Source organism: Petromyzon marinus, chromosome 34 (genome assembly GCF_048934315.1).
Source record: "Petromyzon marinus isolate PM22_M1 ecotype Great Lakes invasive population chromosome 34, UKy_Petmar_22M1.pri1.0, whole genome shotgun sequence".
In the NCBI taxonomy this organism is placed as follows: domain Eukaryota; kingdom Metazoa; phylum Chordata; class Hyperoartia; order Petromyzontiformes; family Petromyzontidae; genus Petromyzon; species Petromyzon marinus.
Window position 1 is genome coordinate 9,218,214 of NC_133700.1, and position 18,636 is coordinate 9,236,849.

General features: G+C 43.2%; 1 protein-coding gene across 5 annotated transcripts in view; it reads right to left on the minus strand.

The window, feature by feature from the left end:
* Positions 1-12,837, minus strand: part of LOC116948680 (double-stranded RNA-specific editase 1-like) — a 106,121-nt gene extending 93,284 nt beyond the window's left edge. For 2 of the 5 annotated variants that reach the window (XM_032965611.2, XM_076071698.1), the window contains exon 1: positions 12,686-12,799. Coding sequence is in view for 2 of the 5 variants with exons in the window: in XM_032965609.2 (XP_032821500.1) it covers positions 12,686-12,737 (52 nt within the window). In the remaining 3 variants the exon portion in view is untranslated. Of the gene's footprint in view, positions 1-11,297; positions 11,371-12,685 lie in introns of those variants that run through there. The other 3 variants (XM_032965609.2, XM_032965610.2, XM_032965614.2) reach the window with 3 other exon arrangements.
* Between the last annotated feature and the right edge of the window lie 5,799 nt (positions 12,838-18,636).

The following is an 18,636-nucleotide window of genomic DNA, read 5'->3' on the forward strand; positions in this document are numbered from 1 at the left end:
GAAGACACACAGCTACACACAAACGCAAAAATAACATGGAGACACAGATACACAGAGAAATACAAGAAATACACACACATATATACAAAGACCGAGACAAAAACAGTCAGGTGTCTTTGTATCTATTTTTAAGCAACCGACACGGAGGTAAAGAAATGCACACGGAGAGATACATGCACAAGCTAACGTGGAAAGAGATAAATACACTCAAAGGTATAGGTGATCCTGTACATGATTTTCTCAATTCGTGTACTATAGCTGTTAATGGCTAGCGATGTGTCAGTCCAAGCCCACCTCTCTGTCTTCTTTCTCAGTGTCTTTGTGTATCTGCCTTCCTATTTTGTCGTTTTGTATGTTTGTCTTCATGGCGTTTTTGTGCCTCTCTGGGTCTCCGTATTTGCCTTTGGTTCTACGCGTCTCTGTGAGGGTGTTCATGTGTGTTGTTTCGTGGTGCAAGGAGTAAATTACCGTGCAACTTCTCTTATCGCCGGAGAACGCGCAAGTATTTGGAAGCCGTTTCGTTATGCAGCATGGGTAAAATTGCAAAGAACCGCAGATAACAGGAAGAAATGGGGCTGCGGATAACAGGAGTTTTTGTGGACCCTACAGCTGCCGCGGATAATAGAAGCGATGGGTAAGAGTATCGTGGATAAGAGGAGTTCTACTGTAGGTGGAAGCCCGATGCTACACGGAAGGAAGAGCGTTCCAGACGGCCGCAGACGGGCATCTGCAAAGCACGTGATGCACTGACCGATTGTGTTCGATGGCCAGTCAATTTCGGGCGGCCGTCAAGGGGCGCAGAGGTCTCGTGGGATAAAACACGGTTGGTTTTGGCATCCTCGACGGGGGGTTTAAAATGAAAGAATTGTATTATATTAGTTTGTAGAGTTTTTAATGGTTGAGCCGTTAATGTCTCTCTCTGGTGGCTAAGCACGGGTGAAGCTTCACATATGGTGGAGGCGTCTGGGTGTTATATAATTAAAACTTTCAGGCTGTCAAAAGTGTTCCTATCACAACCAGGAAATGCATGTCAACTTTTTTTTTAATGAGCACCTGCTGTATAGCACAGAGAGAAATCAATTTTTACAAGCAGAGAAGTAACGTGAAAAAATGTCTGCCAATGCTTGAATACAATTATATAGCAATGTGCCTATATATAGTACACAACATGAAAAAAACAATTAATTGTTGCCAATGTAGTAAAATAGCAGCAATGCAAATTCCACAATAAAGCTGCATTGATTGCCAAACAGGTCCAGTCATGCAGACATTTCGCACAAGACTGTTTTCATACCCGCTACTCGGAAGAGAGCGGTCATTTTTGTTGTGCTCATAATTGTATACAAATTAAAGACCGGCCTTTCATTTAATACCAATGCACATCTTTCATCCCTTCATTGCATTTAGAGGGTGATTGTTTTGAGCATCACATTTCATCAGCCTTATGTATGACATTTGGTTCACTTCCCATGAACTGTATGTTGCAAACATGCCCTCTGAATCAGAGAGCACACCAATTATGCTGATTGCAAGTCTTAATTCAAGCACAAAAGATTGGAGTCGTTAGTGAAAATAGTCACCATATTTGCACTTTACAACTGCTATACAGTGCCAAAATATATTTAGTGTACCATATCAATTAACGGATATTTTCTGACTCGCAATTGGGTAATACCATCAACTTTTACTCACAACCAAATTTAATCAATGTCTCGTCTTCTTGTAAGGGTCTTATTAACAATGGAAAATCAGTGATGTTATCGAAAGCCCTGGTGATGTGAAGATATATTTGTTTAAAACTCGCCTGTGTTTCCTTTGTGTTTGCATAGACACGTGCCCGAAAATGGATACCGTAGAGAAAAGGTGTAAATTACCGCGCACACACTCTTCCACTTTAAATCAGACATTCATACATATAGTAGAATGGTAAAGAGGGCAGGTGTTAAATCTGGCACTTGTGGCAGTGTAGAATATATATTTACAGCATTGAATTGTTATGTTTTGTACAAAACAAGTAACAAATTTTGATACATTATTGCATCCCCCAAGCTCATGAAGTGCCCAGGCAGCTGCAGAGTTTCTTCAGACAAAATTTTGTACTGATTTATGGGGGGGGGGGGGGGGGTTCCCGTTTGAGTCTTTTTTGTTTTTTCACAAATGAAATCTCAATTTGAACAACTGTTGGTAGCCTGGCTGAAAGCACCAACTCACTAGACATTGAAAACATGGTTTGTTTCAGATGGCCACCTGGATTGAACGCCAACTGATTGTCGGCACTCTTTCCCAAGATTAAAGTAATAAGTGGAGGGCCACTTTTTACACAACATGCTGCTTAATGCCTTTGGTATCCTCTGAACTATGCAGAAAATGCTAAGCCTAATGTTTTAGAGGAGAAAGTAACTCAGCTCTGTTTTTTCTTCAACTGTGCGTGCGACAGAACTCTTGCATTGTCGCAAAATGACTAAACTTATCAAGTTACGTACGCAACATCAAACTCGGTGCTTCTCAAATGTCTTTCGAATGAGTGTCGCCAAGGCGATTCTGCTACGAATTTGACTCCATGGTCCCTTTCAGACAGACTCACGATGAATGATGCTGCGTGGACAAATTGCACAAATGCAGGCGCTTTATTGGTGTATTGAACCAAACTAAAATTGAGGAGTGGTATCATGCAGATCCTGCAAGGACCCCTTGCTAAGTCGAATACACCAAAAGCCTTTTTTTTACACCTCTTAATCAAATCTACAGCCCCTTTATAGTGCTAAAAAAATCACCCCTCACCCCCCTTGTTAATTGATTGGACATAGGGCTTCGACATGAGATGTGTCGCTCTCATCGCAAAAACTGGCACATAAGTGCGTGGGGATCGACAACCAATGGGCTCCCGCTGAGTTTTTTTGTGTGTGTACAGCGCACACACTACAATGAACCCGTAAGTGGTAGTAAAATAGCACAGCATGTATGCTGGCCCGCGGATCTCCTTTGCTTGGGCACCACTGCAAATTTCCTTCAAACTATTTTTGCTCATCCAAATTTTGGACCCAAAAGAGGCCTGATCTCAATTAGTCTGCAACAGCGGGGGTCGAATGTATTATACATGCTATAGCAACACAGCCATCCTGTGTATGAATGGTTGTAAAAAGTGGGTTTTACAACACCATACTCTAATGAATTATGGATATGTTGCAGGCATAAACACCAGACATCAGGTACTCTGCTGAACATGCATTTTCATTTTTCAATTTAAAGCTTTCGGGACTGCAGGGATTCATATTCTTGGTTCTTTCGGTAAAGTCACGTAGAAGGGAAATAATAAAATAATAAAAATAAAACATATTAAAATAAAATTCTCACGTTTCGGCCACAACGCAAGCAGCCGTCCTCAGGTGAAGAACAGAGCTGTCTTTCCAACAAGAATATGCATTTTCATTCAATAGGATAGAATAACACACTTAAAACACTTTAAAGAAAATGCTTCATGCAATCGCACAATGAACCAATCATTATGAATTACATATGGTTGTGTTCCACAAAGATAAAGATCCCCCAAAAAGCCCTTAACAGACAGCTGAGGCAAGTGCTGTTAGCGAATATCACCTATGAAGGCTGGCATGGCACACGAGGTAGGTGGCCAGCACCACACATGGCCGCCTTTGTCTTCCCAGTGGCAAAGTTTAGACACCACATCAAACATTAATTTGAGGCCGAGTCGACCTAGGGGAGGCCACCCTTGACCGGTTCAGATAATCGCTATTACTGGTGTTGGTTGTGAGCGGGAATTGAACTTGAGTCGCCAGGTTCGTAGCGCAGGGAGCTAACCGCTACACCACCAATCCTCCCACACACACAGTCCCACATGCCCCATACAAGTGACAGGCCTTCTAATTCAAATCAGATCTCCTTTCAATTCCTCTCTACGTGGTCGTGCTGGTGGCTCGACACACCATGAGTGTATGGGGGTAGGCGGGGGGGGCTATACACCCACAAGACAGCCTACAACAAGCGATGTGCAAATCCGCTTGATTACAGCGCACCCACTTCACCATTGGGTGAGCAAACGCCGTTGGAAAGAAACTTGTCGGAACAGTTGCATTTAACCAGGTATACGGGTGCAGCAGTTTTGCCAAATAGTTCACATCCTGCGATATGCAGATAGTGAGCTGAGTTCGATTCCTGGCCACAGATAAGGCCAGTGGCACGTGATATCCAAACGAATCCTGGTGCCCCCCACCACCACTCCATTTAACAACTTGCACTCACTCGTGTGGGGAAATAAGACAAAAATGAAACCCATAACCCACACAGCATGGCTTTCCTACAGCAGTACATTAACAATCGGCTATACTATCCGTCTAACCAGGAATGAAACCCACAATGTTGACTTTAGTCACGCAATTATTCAGAAATTAAAATACACACAACACATGCATTGAATTGTGTGTGTAAGAATTGTTTGTTTACATGTCATGCTAATAATCATATGTTGAGTTCATGCACGTTTTACATTGTGGCTAATGTAGCAAACAAGACATTACAAACGAAGACTGTACAAACGAGAGACTTATAATGGAAAGAGTACAACTAGACAAAATAAATACAGAATCTTGGAAGTGAAATCGTGACCCCAAATCGTTACAATGCCACCGAATCACGCCAAAGGAAGTGAATCGTTATAAAAGCCTTCCCAGCATTGTAAAGTCGCATACTAACTTCCGCAATATTCAGCAACCCAGCTATTGCAAATCAAAAAGAAAAAAATCCGACTGCATTGCAATATGCAATTTTCATCTGTGCAATCACTAGGGCAATTAACAGTCGTCTACTGTGCACAGGTGTTGCTATATGAATAAAACACTTTCACTACAGGGGCCAGACGAATAACGATTTACAGTATTACCATTGATGTAGTTTTATTTAGCTATTAAAAAAATACAACTTATGTTACTAGGTAAGGACCACTGAGCTATACAGCCCTTTTAAAAAATGATAGCTCAACCAAGTGGCTGATCACGTGGAAATGTATCGCAGCCAAATACTCAAAACTCCAAATACTCTAAACAACCAGGGCCCACCAGCTTACATTTCTCTTGATAAACAGATCCACAAGCTTCGAAGTCTCAAAGCGAATTATTGGCAAAAATCTATAGTTAAACACCAAATGCATGCTTAAATATTACATCTAATTTCTTAATCTGGAATTAAAGAAGATATTATTAAACGTAACGTGCAATTAATACATTGCTATGCTGACTGGAGTGGCTGATCAAATATTTATCCATTTTTGAAAGATTAATCGTATTTGTATTATTAGTGAGTGTGACTCTTCGGAAAACATTTAGTTGGACTTGAGAAACATGCAATGTTCTTTGGTACATTCTGTATCAATGATCGTGCATTTACTTCATCCAGCTGTAAAATTGCTTGTCAGTGGAATGGAGAATGTCTTCAGGTGGGGCAGTCTATTAGGTTTTCTGTTCCGCTGTTTTACGATCCTTTTTCACCGCGATACAAAAGTGTTGGATGAGTCGGAATCACCTTTCGATTAGAATCAAACACTTCAAATTGTCTATACAGTATTTTATTTCAATATTGCTATTCAAGCACACGCGGTAGCAGAAATGAAATCATTTATAGATTACAGCACAGCCTTCTAAAATGCTACTTTGTTTCGCCAATGTTAATTTAAGTATTTCAATAACTGCTTCGCAAGGACTTTTTAAAGTTGCCAAACTTTCAATAACATGAAATGACTCCAAAGCGTGAATAAATTCTTGCCACTCGCATGCATTCCTCTATAGAACGACAAAGAGCCGGATGTCTTGTAACCACAGCAACAACAATCATCCTCTTTAAAATCAATTATTATAATAAAGGATCATCAATGAAACCAATCAAAGCTTACATCTCGTTTCGCAAAAGAACAAAGGAAGGGTGGTCAACATTCATGCAACGTCACCCTGAGCCACATTCTTAACAACCTAATGACCAACCCTGGCAACACTTTTTGTGGTGTCCATAAGGGGGGGTTGTAACGTGCAAAGCAACATGTTCAATGCCAACAATTTGTTTTACAAAAATGGAACAAATGCTTGCCTAATGCTTACCCTAAAAGCAGACACCTTGTCCACCTAGAAACCCATGATTTGGTATCACGATTCTATCCACCAATAAATTCTATTTTTTGGGGGAATTATCATTGAATGTAATGGCATCTAGTGACTGCAGAAGTAATGTGAACTCATTACATTCTACGTATTCGAATCTTAAACATGAAAAAATTCAATGCTTGTATCGAGAGCCTACAGAATATATTACCTGATGAATCGATGTGCTATTAACATGTCATACCACGAAGATTCCATTGGGAACTCTTTCACAGCAGTGCATCACTCCATGTTAGAGAATGGACTGCAGGAGGCAATATCATCATAGAACAGCGACTGAATATCTTCCAAGTGTTTTTTTAATGCACACTAGGGCGTGTACTCTTCAAAACGTACTGATACAGTATTCCCTCGCTATTTACAAACTTCCTATCCGTGATTTTAGCTATCCGCAAATCGCATCTGGAACTCTACACGAATGCATCTAGAAAGTGATGAGATAAAGCGATGAGAAATAACGTGATGAGAAATAAAGATGTGTTAGTATATTTGTTCTGTATTTAACAACTAACTTACATATTAATTTAAGGTAATCAATTAACAAAGACAATATTATTATCCGCAGAATTTGCTATTCACGAACATCTCCGGAACGTATCCCGAGTAAATAACAAAGGAATATTGTACAGAGAAATGTTCTTTGCCTAGCAAAAAAACACATTGTAAATTGTCAGAAATTTAATTTATCCAATTTAAGTTAAAAGACAACTTGAATATTACATGTTTTTGTGCAGTTATTGGTGATCGGACTGAGATTGTCAACTCACTGCACTTGAGAACCTGGTTTATTCTATGGCAGTTGATACCCAGGTAACAGCTATATCATTCTGCTTCGGTCATAACAATGTATATATATTAATTAATTTCAATTCTTCAAGATCATGAGACATGCACTGAATCCCGTGTGTAAGAATGTTTTTGTTAATTCGTATATGTTGTACGTAATGGGGTACGCGTGACCCCTGGGCCACTAGAGGTCGCTATTATTATCACATTCAATTAAATGTTAAAAAAGGAATCGATTCTTCAATTTAACCATGGCCCTGGATTGCAATAACTCATTGAATCTCAAGAGGGAAGAATCGTTACACCCCCCAATTTACATTCTCCTAAGATATCCCTTACGAAAGAAGTAATTGATTCCGATGGGCCTTCAGCCAGGTTAATAAAGGGCATCTAAAGAAGGCTGAGCCTATGACCAACCCACCTGGAATGTGCCCGATCTCTTCATATCTCATAAGCTAAGCAGGGTTGAGTGTGGATAGTCCTTGGATGGGTGACCACAATGCACAAAACTTGTGTTATAGGGTGCATCGGAGCAATGCTTCAGAGGGCAGTGCAACAACAGATTTCGTTGCACTGTTCTATGCTCCAAAAACTATACTCATCACCTTCACCAATTTGCACTGACCAGCACAGCCCACGTGGCATCAGCAGGCCGTCATCCAGCAGTGGATTTGCAAAAAGGCTGCACATGTACAAGAAGGCTCAGCATACAAACGTAACTATAAACATACAGCATCCATCGCACTATAAACAGCATACTGTACCTGTAAGTAGAAATTTGGTAATGCTTCGTTAACGCAGTTTAAAGGAGTGACTCGACTCACGAGCGGTTCGCAAGGCAGAAACATTATGAAACGCAAACAAAACAGCCCAGAGGCACATCAATCAACACGTCGCAACTCTTCCACGAAAATGAACCGCAAAACATGTAACACTTCTACAGCACACTTATTTATTCCTAATGAGCAATTCCCTAATCAACCAAAAACACCTGATATTCAGGGGGCCATATGGAATGTTGTCGTCATGACATTTTCATCTTCACCTCTTGCACTAAATATAAAGCAGTGTCTAAACACTGGCACGCAGGTTTTTACACAATTTTTTTGTCACGCGCACGCAAGGCATTTGCTAGAGGAGCATTGCACGCATACAAATGCTCCCTAATTGCGGTGTCTTTAGTAAACACAACACATTGCAATGCCGTTGCCTCTCATCAACCAACCCAACTGATTTTTAGAGGATGTCACTGCATCAGCAACAGTCCCTGTGTTGGTTCAACGCTTCCGTCAAATATAATACTCAAAGGTAAAAGTGCAGCCCTGCAATATCTTGGTTATGCCGTGGCTGGTGGAAGAGCCCCCCAATAGAAGGAACTCTAGAGAGCCTCTCAAAGAGAGTATATTCGCCGAGTTGTTTCTACGCTGGTCACAAGTGTTGGAAGAGGTTGGACTACTCACACTTTAAACCCCACCACACACAACCTGTCAATCGACTAACTGCAAGTGTACTCATTTATATCTGCTGGGCAGACAGAGGCGGCTCTTGGCTGGCCATCGAACAAGAACAAAGACAGTGGACATTGCATCGCGCGCTTTCAGGTAGCGCTTCTGCGGCCACCTGGAACGCTCTTCCTTCCGATATTAAGAAACAACTGAAGCTTTGCACTTTTGTATCTAGATTGAAAACTAATTTTTAAAGATCTGCTTTTTGTGTTTAAGTTTGTTGTCCTTTCCCCCTCACTTCCGAGTAGCGCGGTTGGCTACGTACGGTGCGAAAGAAGTTCAACATACAGTACATACAGATGAGGGAGGATTGAAGAAATTATCACGTGACAGCAACATGAAATGGAAAAGGCTAAGATTATTAATTGCACTTCGGGCAGTCAGTCCAAAAAGCTGATATTGGAAGCGTTTGCACAATAAAATAAATTTGGTGTACAATTATCCTGATACGATAAAACAAATCAGAAGTTGTTAAGTGTGTAAATTAATAGATCACGACGTTTTTTCTTGCTGTGGTTGTCCCACCTGATGACGGTTGCTTGTGTTGCGATCGAAACGTCGTTATCTATTATTTTTCTACCTACGTGACTTTACCGGAAGAACTAAAGAGTATGGATTCCTGCAGTCACGATAGCTTTGAATCAAGATTGCTAAGTGTGATTTAGGAAATGAGTAATGTACATTAAATTATCCTTGTGATTTTCTATTTTACCGATTTCTGAAACCAATTATGTGCAAACAAAGTAAAACATATTCACTCATTAAATCTTTGAATAATTTAAAAGCCTCTGTTGGAGTTGTTGACAAGCTTGATAACAGAGTGAAAAAATATCCTGACATGGCAAATGTGCAAGGCACATCATTACATGTGAGCAGAAGTGTAAGGTCATGACCTTGGACTGAAACAAATGCATAAGCTACGGGAAAGTGAGACTGCCAAAAGGTGCTCATCAATTCATCACAATGTAAGCTCTCCTTTTTATTCCTTAATCAAATGTATTCTTTAGTCTACATGTTAAACGCTTATAGCAACATGCACTTAACTTTATTGGTTAATACTGATTACCTGCTCGATTAAAATTAAATAAAATGTGTCCATGCAGCCTTATTAGAATATTACATTTCAAAGTTGGTGCAAATGCAATGCACGTTCGTGCCAAGTCTGAGTGTTCTTGTGCAAATTGGTGTGCGATCCCTCTCCACCTCCCCCCTCAAAATAAGATAATGTGCAAATTCCCAAGTCCCAAAAATGCACACGCTGTGATAATTGACCAAAGGAAAGCAGCAACCGTCTTGATCAGGCAAAAGTGGCATTCAAATTGTGGCACAAAAGCAGCGACACTTAAAATAAAAGAACAAAAAACCCAACTCTTACATAAATAATTTAGCGGAGCATATATGTGCCACTGAAAACAGTGCTGGTCCCGTTGTTCTCTCGGCCACCAGAGTGTTTAATGACCCAAGTCCATCTGCTTGTGCAAACACAAGTGAATTGACGAGCATCGCCTCCTGCAGAGACAGCCTGAATAACTGAGTGTGTGGGGGGGGTCACACGTAAACCCCTCAGCAGGGCCCGACCATCAACAGCTACAAATTGTTCATCTGTCACGGACGCGTTCACTGCATCGTTTTGAATAATTGAATGGCGATGATAGCCCTGAGATGAAATGCCCGATACGGGAGTGGGGAACGTCGAGAGCTAATGTTGGGGCCGACCCAGGAGGTTCAATGCATAACTGCAGTCTGATGAATCCTCAAACATGCCCCGTTTGTTTTACGTTCACTATAATCACACACGTACATACTTTTGGAGACATTTCCCATATGCAAACAGATTTTTGTTTATGTCTTACTTTGCTTCATTATCATGTTATTGCTGGAGAGCACTATCGAAATGAAATTCACAAAACCTTACTCTGCAGTGAAATAGAACCGCTTTGAATGTAAAACACCTCAACACCGCAGCACTTAATGAAGGGCGCTTATGTGATTTACAGTGCCACTTGATTTATTACTAAAAACTGTCACGGCAGGCTGGGGGGGGGGGTACAATCCCACCAACCTTCCCTTGTCCAATGCTTAACAGAGTGCAGGAGTGAATTACATGCCGATTGAGAAGCGCCTCCCAGGTGTCATTGTGATGCCCGATCCACCGAATGCCACAGCGACTCGTAGGGGTCTCTGCACTGCCAAGGGGCACACATCTCTCAGGAGGAACAACCAACCCCATCGTGTCGGTTCCTGAGCGACTGAGATCCGTTGCGCCAGAACTCGGCCGGCGCCCAGGGCAGATTATTCACTGCGAGTGGATTGCCAATGATGACCGTGATTGCTGCGATCATAACTTGCACGATCGCGTGGCCCCGACAGAGTCAAAGTGAGGGCAGCAATGGCGAGTTGGAGCACCTCACCACATGGCTACCACACATGATCAACGTCAATCAACCATGATCAATCTACCGCCGGATGAAGGCCTGTTCCAAAGCCATCGTCTTCTCTCATGATCAAATAATACCCCCCCGCCCGCACCTACACATCAGTTGATTGCATCACTCCATATGCCCTGCGAACGTCCTTTCAGACGTGTTGCCATCGACACTTATCAAATTCTAATTTGTCAACAAACCCATGTTGCATACACCGGTTTACCAGACCAAAAAATTGGTTCCTAGTCAGAATGCACGGCTAAATAACCAATCAAGCACAGTCCCCTCTTCAGCTTTTGGGCTTTTACCATGGCAGGGCTCCCATCCATTAGTCTCAGTTTAAATCCCACGCAAGTCAACTCAGCCGCATTACGATGGTCATCATAGCTTCAGAAGCTTCAACACGAGCAACCTACCTCCTGGTGCGGCTACACAGCTTTGATGCTGCTGGAACAGTGTTATTCTCGAGTAGACTTGTCTCTGCCATAGAAGCGTGTAATTTCCTCCTCAGTGTCGACTTCCAACCGAAATGGGCACCTCAGAAATGTCCATTAAAGCAGAGGGATGACTGAAGATGATTTGGCGTTGAGAAATTTAATAAAGACTCCTAATGAAGTGCACAGAGATTATGCAAAATTGCGTCTTCAATAACTATTCAATTAAAGTGCATATACTTTGATCAACGATGGTGCTAAGGGGGCTGTAACGTATATGTTTTTTGTACGTTGTCAAAACCTACATCTTGTCGCACCAAACTCAAGAAGACACCTCTTTAAGCCATTACATTTAGGTCAACGTCAGCCGTGCTATAAACTCTTATCCACGCATACCGAATACACTGACTGACGCGCCTGAATAAATAGCTTCGGTACAAAACAGAAACAATAACAGTACAAAACAGAAACAACCAAATGAATTCCATCTAAACAATCGCATTGTGCATCGGCGGATCATGTGACGAACTGGAGTTAGGTGTCATTTAAAAACACCTAACACAGCAAAGGGCTTAGAAAGCACGACATCTCTAATTGCGTATTAAATTATACAACAAACGTGGTACATGCGTGAGGAGGCGGTGTGTTAATAAAAAAAAACCCGGTAGCGACAACAATTATTTTGTGTTAATTTAATTTCACACAAAAAACGAAAGCTTCCGTTGAGTGCGCAAAGCTTCAGTGAAGCTTTAAGGAAGTGAGGAACAATTTGTGCTGTCTGTACCGTACAAAACGTGCTCCGTCGCTGTTATTGCCGATAGAATAATCTATTGTTCTTGTTGTTATCAGCGAGCCCGTAGGAAGCCGGCTTAAATAGCTCTACGTCGGACAATTAAAAATACGAATTGCAAAAATATGAGTAAAAACAGACTTACGGGGGGGGGGGGGGGGAGCCCCAACAAAATGAACGCAGCAGCGTGACAGCGTGCGACGACCGGCGAGACGACGAAGCTGAACGCAACACACACACACAACTAGATCGCACGCAACACACACACTCAACTAGATCGCACGCAACACACACACACACGCGCAACCAGATAGACGCAGCGCGGCGCGGCGCACTAACCCCGCCACCAACTACGTTGTGCGAACCGGGGGCTGTGGGGACCCATCGGCAAATAAAATACACCGACAGCAAACACGCCACGCGCCGAAGTTAACAACACTTATAATCACGACTGACAGGCCCTGCTTGTTGTTGTTGTTAAGAACGATAGCAATCGCGCTGAGGTATTTTTTTTTTAAAGCGAGAGAGAGAGAGAAAAAGGAAGTGAGGGGGGGGGAGGGCATGGGGATAAGAAACCGACCTGCAGTGGTGGTGGCCGCTTCGTCCGACAGCGTGAAGCTCGCGTCCGCCATGTTGCCTCTGCACACCGAGGCGCGTGCTTCACGCGAGGGGGTGGGGCCACAACTCAGGGGGGCGGGGCCACAATCCAGGCGGGGGCGGAGCCTGTAGGGGCGGGGATTTGAATTGAGCGGGGAGGGGGCTTCTTAAAGGAGGGCTACCAAAGGCGGGGCTTAGTTAGAGAGAGGCGGAGTCTGCGCGATGACGTCGTCGTCCCGCCCGTGACTCGGGGAGGGGGGAGGGGGAACCCTGGAGTGTTGCATGAGAAGCGCGCGCTTTCGATTGGACAATGACGGCGTTGCCGTGGGTGATGAGGGGGCGGAGATTGGGTGTGGACGTCAGCGAACGACGAGATGCTGATTGGATTTTGGTTGGCGGGGTGGGGGGAGATGGAGGTGGGGGTTGGGGTGTGAGCGGTAGGCGGGGACAGAGGCGTGGTGATGGGCGCGGCTTCCAGTTTGATTGACGGGATGAGTGCGGATCGGGCATGCGCCGTAATGTTTTGATTGAACAATAATCATTAAACCAGGGAAGAGCGTGAGAATGCTATTATGTGCAGGCTTTAACACTTCATTATAGTAAGGACCTTTCATTAGGCGGAATAACACACAAAAGGAAAACTATTCTGAGGAACAAAATATATGCAAGTGTAAAAAAAAATCTAATGTTATTTGTTAAATCGTTATTGCAGACAGGAAATGCACATGATAATACTGCGATGCTATCATCACTCATGAGCAATCCACTGCTAGGTGAAGGCCTCCCCACATGACATGGCCATGCCCCATATATGTCGCTCTTGCATGTAACTCCTGCACCATTGCTAATCGAATCACCACCCGGTGATTGTCCAAACTTCCACAAGTATGACATCTCGAACATCCACATCTGCAAAATACCTTGATTCTTGGAGTATATTGTTTAAAGTGATCTACATAGCATTTTTCCACTAGTTTTATGCTTTTATTTCTCCCGTCAATGATGATTCAATCTTTCCTTGATAAGGGCTGATAATTTTGATTTATCGATCCTCAATAAAAAAAATGTTACTGCTTATATGCTCCCATTACCTATGACATCTGAAAAAAAAATATTCGTAACGAATTAGTGACAGTATCTCATTATTTTCCTCATGATTTTACATAGTTTGGTGTACACGTACTGCATTATATATTTGGTATTTCATTTTCATCCCTATCATTATTCTAAATCACGCTTACTGTGGTGTTATCCATCCACTTACTCACTTTGCTTATCAATGGGTATGAAGCTATTCCTTAGACTTTAAACTCTCCTACCTCCTGAAATAGACTTTTGATATTAACTGTTTTAATTTGTACTCTTTGGTTCTTTCGGTAAAATCACGTAGAAAGAAAATAAATTAAATAATAGATAACGACGTTTCGATTGCAACACAAGCAATCGTCATCAGGTAGAACTAAATTTGAGAGAGAGTAAAAACACAGACACAGAGACACACAGAAAGAGAGACACACAACATAGACAGAGAGGGAGAGACACGCAATGCCTCTGTGTCGAAGCCTCATTTAAGGCCTCGACACAGAGGCATTGTGTCTCTGTGTGTCTATGTTGTGGGTCTCTGTGTCTCTGTGTTGTGTGTCTATGTGTCTCTATGTGTCTATGCTGTGTGTCTCTCTCTCTCTGTGTGTCTCTGTGTTGTCTCTCTCTGCTTGTGTCTGTCTGTGTGTCTCTGTGTTGTGTGTCTATGTGTCTCTGTGTGTCTATGCTGTGTGTCTCTCTCTCTCTGTGTGTCTCTGTGTTGTCTCTCTCTGCTTGTGTCTGTCTGTGTGTCTCTGTGTGTCTGTGTTGTGTGTCTATGTGTCTCTGTGTGTCTATGTTGTGTGTCTCTCTCTCTCTGTGTGTCTCTGTGTTGTCTCTCTCTGCTTGTGTCTGTCTGTGTGTCTCTGTGTGTCTGTGTTGTGTGTCTATGTGTCTCTGTGTGTCTATGTTGTGTGTCTCTCTCTCTCTCTGTGTGTCTCTGTGTTGTCTCTCTCTGCTTGTGTCTGTCTGTGTGTCTCCGTGTCTGTGTTTTCTCTCTCTCTCTCAAAATTAGTTCTACCTGATGACGGTGGCTTGTGTTGCAATCGAAACGTCGTATTCTATTATTTAATTGATTTTATTTCTATGTGACTTTACCGAAATAACCAAAGAGTAATTCCTACAGTCACGAACGCTTAATTTTTCCCTGTACTGCAATCAGCTTTGTCCTATATTTGGCGATGTTGAAGTGTAATTTGAATCGCACTCGTCTGTGAGCATTTGCTTGTGATGCTGAATTTGCCAATGATAGATAAGTCTTTCATAATGTGAAGTTTGCCCGTGACAATAAAGTTTGGGCTCCTTTATGTCCATAACCCTAGACTCCTTGAAAAAGTGATCAATTATATTCATGTCCCTGAGTTGGAAACTCCAATAAATGTTCTCTGTCCCTTCAAAGTGCGGTCTTTCTCGTTTGGCCGTGCACTGACCATTTATTCCCCTCAAGCTTTTTGCCACGCACCGTTCGTGTGGGCATCTTCAGGAGTTGAATCGTGGACAGCTGCCAGCAGTAGCGCTTGGTGATGAAAGTTTTTTGAGACGTGAAATTCTAAACACACTGCCTACCCTGGGAGACCAGACTTCGGATTGCGCGTGGCTGCACAACAACCTACATGCGAAAGTTCTCCTCTGTTGTGGGAAGAAAAAAAAACAAGCATTTAATCTCCATATATATAAAAGGCAAAGTTGTGATTGTGCGTGTCTGTTCAAAATGTTTAGCGTACTTCCCGGACATGCAACAAACTTGAAATTTGTCATGTAGGTAGTTTCCAGACTGTACACTGTGCAAAAAATATTAAAATATACTTTTTTTGGGGGGGGGGGGGAGCTCAATAATGCATTATTTTTTTGCACGGCAAGTGAGCTGTGACGTCAAATCTGTCACGTGACCCGCACGTGTGGAAACGTAACGCATTGTAGTGTAGTGGTTAGCGCGCCGCGCTACAAACCCGGCGACCCGAGTTCGATTCCCGCTCACGGCCACCACCGGTGACGATTATTTCAACCGCTCCTGGGTCTCCCCTAGGTCGACTCTGCCTAAAACGAGTCACTGGTGTGGTGCGTCGACGTCGCCACTGGGGAGACAAAGGCGGCTGGGCGTGGTGAATCCAAGTCCCGGGCGAAGCCGGGTAGTAAAGCTAGTCAATTATATATTTTACATTCATGGTTGCAGCATATGTATGCGTCCGTTCAGTTCTCACTTACTGCAGACATGTTAAATTTATACCACTGACCCAGGGCTGTAAATATATATGATCGCCACACTCATGTTAGTTACTGATCTAATGTTGTGAGGAATTACCAAAGCTTGCAAGCTGCTGAGAAGAGGACGTTGAGGAGTTCTGTGACATCATTATTTGCACGCGAAGGCCGTTTTGTCTGATGGTGTTCTGACCCTAATTACAAATTTGAAGATTTAGCTACGGCGTGTCTCGTCTTGTGAAATACGTAACTCAGTGGGCTGCAAACCTGGTGAATTAATGGAATTCAATGAAATCAAATGAATCAACATAACTGTAGTAATAACGATGACAATCCGAATAATAGTTGTGTCAGTTCTGCGTGTGTTTTATGACCGTACGATATTTTATTCTGGTGCAATTTTTTTTTTTCCTCCAGAGCATTTGTGGAGCCATTTCCAAAAAATGCGTATTTTTCAAAACGTCTGTGGCCAACCGCAGACTGATGGCTCCGTTTTTCTGAGGTCACATATTCTTTCATAGCCTGGGGTATCGATACAAGCAGCCTCAAATGACCAGTGCGACATTTTCGTTTATTTTCCCAAACACAATGACTTGTTTCGTCTACGGGTCTTTCAGAGGCTGATGTCTGTGATTTTTTTTTTCACGACCCATTCGAGAACAACTTTTTCAGGTTGATGGCCCTATTTTTAAAAAGGTCACGTATACAATTTTATATGAACGTATGAAGCGTGCGCGCGCGAAGTGTTTATTCATAACCTTCACAGGCTTTGTGCAACCTGCAGTTCAACCACCAACTTTGACACTGAGACGGAGTAGAAGGTGCCTAAGTAAAGTGGGGAACCGTACAGCGTTTGACACCGGCGAGCCACGATTCCTCAATGCCTGCCGCTAAACTCCGTGGCTGGCTACATTTGCGAGCGTCAAATCGTTCAGCACGACCAATCTGAGACGACTAAAATGCGTGTGTGTGTGTGCTTAGTTTGTTGTCAAAGATGGAGAGCGGTGATGAAGAGGTGATGAAGCGGTGAGCGTGCTGCGCTACAAACCTGACGAACCGAGTTCGATTCCTGTTCACAGCCAACACTAAGTGACGATTATCTGAGCTGGTCCTGGGCCTCCGCTAGGTCGACTCAGGCTCAAATGAGTACCTGGTGCGGTGTGTAAACATCGCTTCTGGGGAGACAAAGGTGACCGGGCGTGGTGCTGGCCACCCACCCCTTTGTGTGTCGTGACGGCCTTCATAGGTGCTCGCTAACAGCTTTTGCCCCAACAGTCTGCTAAGGCTATATGGGAGATCTTTGTCTTAGTTTGTTGTCCTTCCCCCGCGCCTCCGATTAGCGCGGTCAGCTAGTACGGTGTGAAAGAGATTAAATATACATGCGTACAGATCTCTCGCTCTCCCTTGCACCAGATCTCGGAAGATAAGCAAGATTGATCCTGGATAGTGCTTTCGATTCGCGATCACTATAAAACGTAGGCAGGTTGTTGGAGGCTGTGGAAATCCGTTGTAGGTACAGTGAGGGAAAAAAGTATTTGATCCCTTGCTGATTTTGTACGTTTGCCCACTGACAAAGAAATTATCAGTCTATAATGTTAATGGTAGGTTTATTTGAACACTGTGCGACAGATTAACAACAACAAAATCCAGAAAAACGCATGTCAAAATGTTATAAATTGATTTGCATCTTAATGAGGGAAATAAGTATTTGACCCCTCTGCAAAACATGACTGAGTACTTGGTGGCAAAACCCTTGTTGGCAATCACAGAGGTCAGACGTTTCTTGTAGTTGGCCACCAGGTTTGCACACATCTCGGAGGAATTTTGTCCCACTCCTCTTTGCAGATCTTCTCTAAGTCATTAAGGTTTCGAGGCTGACGTTTGGCAACTCGAACCTTCAGCTCCCTCTACAGATTTTCTATGGGATTAAGGTCTGGAGACTGGCTAGGCCACTCCAGGACCTTAATGTGCTTCTTCTTGAGCCTCTCCATTGTTGTCTTGGCCGTGTGTTTTAGGTCATTGCCATGCTGGAATACCCATCCGCAACCCATTTTCAATGCCCTGGCTGAGGGAAGGAGGTTCTCACCCAAGATTTGACGGTACATGGCCCCGTCCATCGTCCCTTTGATGCAGTGAAGTTGTCCTGTCCCCTTAGCAGAAAAACACCCCCAAGAATAATGTTTCCACCTCCATGTTTGACGGTGGGGATGGTGTTCTTGGGGTCATAGGCAGCATTCCTCGTCCTCCAAACACGGCGAGTTGAGTTGATGCCAAAGAGCTCCATTTTGGTCTCATTTGACCACAACACTTTCACCCAGTTGTCCTCTGAATCATTCAGATGTTCATTGGCAAACTTCAAACGGGCATGTATATGTGCTTTCTTGAGCAGGGGGACCTTGCGTGCGCTGCAGGATTTCAGTCCTTCACGGCATAGTGTGTTACCAATTGTTTTCTTGGTGACTTTGGTCCCAGCTGCCTTGAGATCATTGACAAGATCCTCCCGTGTAGTTCTGGGCTGATTCCTCACCGTTCTCATGAGCATTGCAACTCAACGAGGTGAGATCTTGCATGGAGCCCCAGGCCGAGGGAGATTGACAGTTCTTTTGTGTTTCTTCCATTTGCGAATAATCGCACCAACTGTTGTCACCTTCT